The sequence below is a fragment of the Scylla paramamosain genome, chromosome 10 (assembly GCF_035594125.1).
Source record: "Scylla paramamosain isolate STU-SP2022 chromosome 10, ASM3559412v1, whole genome shotgun sequence".
NCBI lineage: Eukaryota > Metazoa > Arthropoda > Malacostraca > Decapoda > Portunidae > Scylla > Scylla paramamosain.
The window spans coordinates 9,951,744-9,955,000 of NC_087160.1; the positions used below are offsets into that span (position 1 = coordinate 9,951,744).

A 3,257-nucleotide genomic window follows, 5' to 3' on the forward strand; every position below is an offset into this window, starting at 1 on the left:
GGTCACGGCGAGGAGAGGCCACATGGGACACTCCTCACCCAGCGGGGAAGTGACCAAGCCGAGTGCCTGCATGTTGTGGTGAAGGTGACATGCAGAGTGGAACGGGGCGGGGATAAGAGCTACGGTTGTCTTCTTGTGTGAAGCGAAGCAACAGTTTTGTGTTGAGATAATTAGTGTGTACAACTTGGCGACCTGTGTGGCTGGGTCAGGCGGTGTATCGTGACCCATGCTGGTCTAGTCAATATATTCCCTCGCTTCTCCGTGGACAAGGTCCCTCCGTTGCTCCTTCGCGTTGCACCATGGATAGGTCCTACTCCTCACGGTACACGCGGAGCGATTTGAGCTCAGGCATGGCTAGCTCCGGCACCAGGACGGGCCGGTTCCTCCGTTACTCTGGCGCCCACACTACTACCGGTCTGGACCGCGTGGCTGCCCCATCCGCCCACGAGATGTCATACACAGCGCGCAAATACTCCTCCCCCACGTACACGCCAGGTGGGCAGCGTCGTAGCGGCAGCCAGGAGAACGACCGGGCGCGAGGCAGCCAAGAGCGACCGACTTCAGGGCGGGGACCGAGCACAGACCGCTTGAGTTCAGGTTACTCCTCCAGAAGAGGCAGTTCGGGCACTGACCTGCACTCTGCTTCTTCCTCCTCTGTATACTCAAGTTTAAACTCCGCCAGCACCGCAAAATCCGCAGCCAGGTCCTTGTACAGCGCCGGGACCTACGGGAGGACGTCATCGGGAACAAATTTCGCTAGTGTCTCCAAGGCCAGCAGCAAAGCGGACGGGAGTCGTCATTCGAACGATCGGGACGGAGATTCTGAAAACAAGTATTCCAGGATAAGCGGTGCCACGGACATCCCCGGGTCCTCCAGTCGGCAGGGCGGCAGGCAGGACACTCCGGACAGGAGCGCGCGGGACAAGGGGAACGACCCAGGTGTTACCCACCACCCGCCGGTGTCTGCTTTCATTAGTGGCTACGCAACTCTCGAGCGACGCAACAACCGGAGAAGGAAGGATCTTCTGCCCGATCGTAAAAGTGTTGACCGTGTGCTGGACACCTCGCCATCCTTCTCATCCCTGGAGCGCAGGAGTAAATACGGACGAACATACACCTGTGACCTGCCCAGCTGCAGAACAACCCCGGTCAAGGACTATACCAAGGAATTATATTCTAAGTACTCCAGTGCGGCGCGAGGCAGCAACAGCAGCAGTGTCATCGACAACAATAGCAACAACAACAGTTACAGTCGCGCCAACTATAACAACAAGAGCAGCAGCAGTAGTAGCAGCAGCAGGAGCATCAACAACACAAGCACTAACAAGATGAACAGGGCGTTAAGTCCCACCAGTAGTGATGGTCACGGGCCACAAGAGCGTGAACGTAGTCCCTCGGTACGCGCTATCTACGAGGGTTTGGCCAGAATCAACCAAGCTTTAGAAAAGCATCGCACCGACACAGACAGCGCCTTGCCAGGCAGTACTAGTAGAACTGTGCCACCACCACCGCCTCCACCACCGCCGCGGCCATCGTCATCGTCATGCCCCAGACAGACCCGCGAGGCGCACACCATGAAGGCAGCATTAGCAGCCTCCGGGAATCGCGCCGCGGGTGGCGGCAGCAAGCCAACCCGCACGCGCGTCAACAAGTTCGCACCCACCACTGAGAAAATTTGCATCGAGAAGCAAGTGAACGTCGTGCCTCACATAGAGATACCGGTGAGTCCTGCCACCGTGTGTGTGTGTGTGTGTGTGTGTGTGTGTGTGTGTGTGTGTGTGTGTGTGTGTGTGTAAGTGAGTGAGTGAGTGAGCGCGCTCACTCTTCAACCTAACCATAGCATTGCATCTGTCAGGGCACCTGCATGGCGTCCAGGAAGTGAAAACCTCTTGGCGACGACTTGAGTATTTCTGTTTGAAGGGAAGCATCGCCCCTTTCACCCCTCTCACACGTGATGCAGGGGGAGTTTTGGGGGGCACGTGGGGAGAAGGGATGTGAGGAAGAGCACGGAGAAGTGTACACGGGAGCCGCCGCGCCTGGGAGAACGAACGCGTCGTGCCTGGCAACTGTTGCAGCTCGTCCAGAGGCTGGTCTCTATAAATATCTGAGCGGCTGGGTGGCGCTGGGCGTAGGCGGGGGTGGTGATGCTGCGGCGGCAACTGACGTCTCTTGCGTAATGACAGCTGAGGATAAGGGGGTGGGCGGGCTGCTTCCTCATACTACTTGCTTAATTGTTTAATATCCATGCCTTAACCTTTGCTGTGTGAGGGGAGTGAAACACGAACTTTGGCAAGAAGAGAAGTGGGCGCGCGAGTAGCTGCTGTACATTGCCAGTCCTGGGAAGAAAATGTGCAAGGCACTGACTTCCTCACTCTGCCTTTCCTGTCTTTAGTTGTTATTGTTTGGTTTTGCTTTTCGCTGTAGGAGGCAGCACGAAGGCTTGACGAACAGTGAAGGAGTGGACTTGTACTCACCAGCTCGCTGTTCTATTTTCAGAGTACTTAGAAAAATAAAGCTCACACTGCCGCTTTTACTCCAACGTCTCCTTCACCATACGAGCTGTGGAATTGTTCTCGTGGCACTCCCCCATGGTAAAAAAAAAAAAAAAGAAGAAAAGTGACTTCGAAAGAAAACAAACAAACAAACGAACGAACAAACAAACAGCACGAGGTCTGCACAGTTTTATGGCAGCAGCTCCCGACTAGCGAAGTTTTTTTGGGAAGAAGTTAGTGACGCACGTGTTTGGCTGCACTCTACGCCAACCCTTCCTCATTCTGTTGGTGTACCTGCGTGGTGGAGGAGGGGGAGAGGACAGGGGGTATGGGGGAACGACAACCACGCGGCCAGACGAAACGAGACGAGACGAGACACGACCACTTTTCCCCCGCCATCGCCAGGACGCTCTTGATGCTCGTAATGTGTTGTCAGAGATAACACGTGTCGGGAATGTGCGGCACGTGGTGGGCTGTGAGTGGGGGGCGGGTAGTCTTGTGTGTTGTGGGGTGTCTCGTGTGTGTTCTTACCGGGGGAACACATTCTCAAAAACGCAGTCGCTCTGTCTCATCTAATTGTAAGAAGTTTTATTGGAGATTATTGATTGATTTATTTATTTTTTTTTTTTTTTGAGAGAGAGAGAGAGAGTTTTCATGATTCTAGATATAGCTTTCAAAAGTGTTTTTATGATTCTAGAGATAGATTGTTACAGATTCTGCATCATCAATAAGATTAAGAAACACATGCAAATCCGAATAAAGGCC

The 3,257-nt window shown here is 54.0% G+C and overlaps 1 protein-coding gene across 1 annotated transcript in view; it reads left to right on the top strand.

The window, feature by feature from the left end:
- The first annotated feature begins 299 nt into the window (after positions 1–299).
- Positions 300–3,257, top strand: part of LOC135104513 (mediator of RNA polymerase II transcription subunit 1-like) — a 5,106-nt gene continuing 2,148 nt past the window's right edge. The window contains exons 1-2 of the mRNA XM_064012087.1: positions 300–1,721; positions 1,961–2,197. Of these exons, the coding sequence (XP_063868157.1) occupies positions 300–1,721; positions 1,961–2,197 (1,659 nt within the window). The remainder of the gene's footprint in view (positions 1,722–1,960; positions 2,198–3,257) is intronic.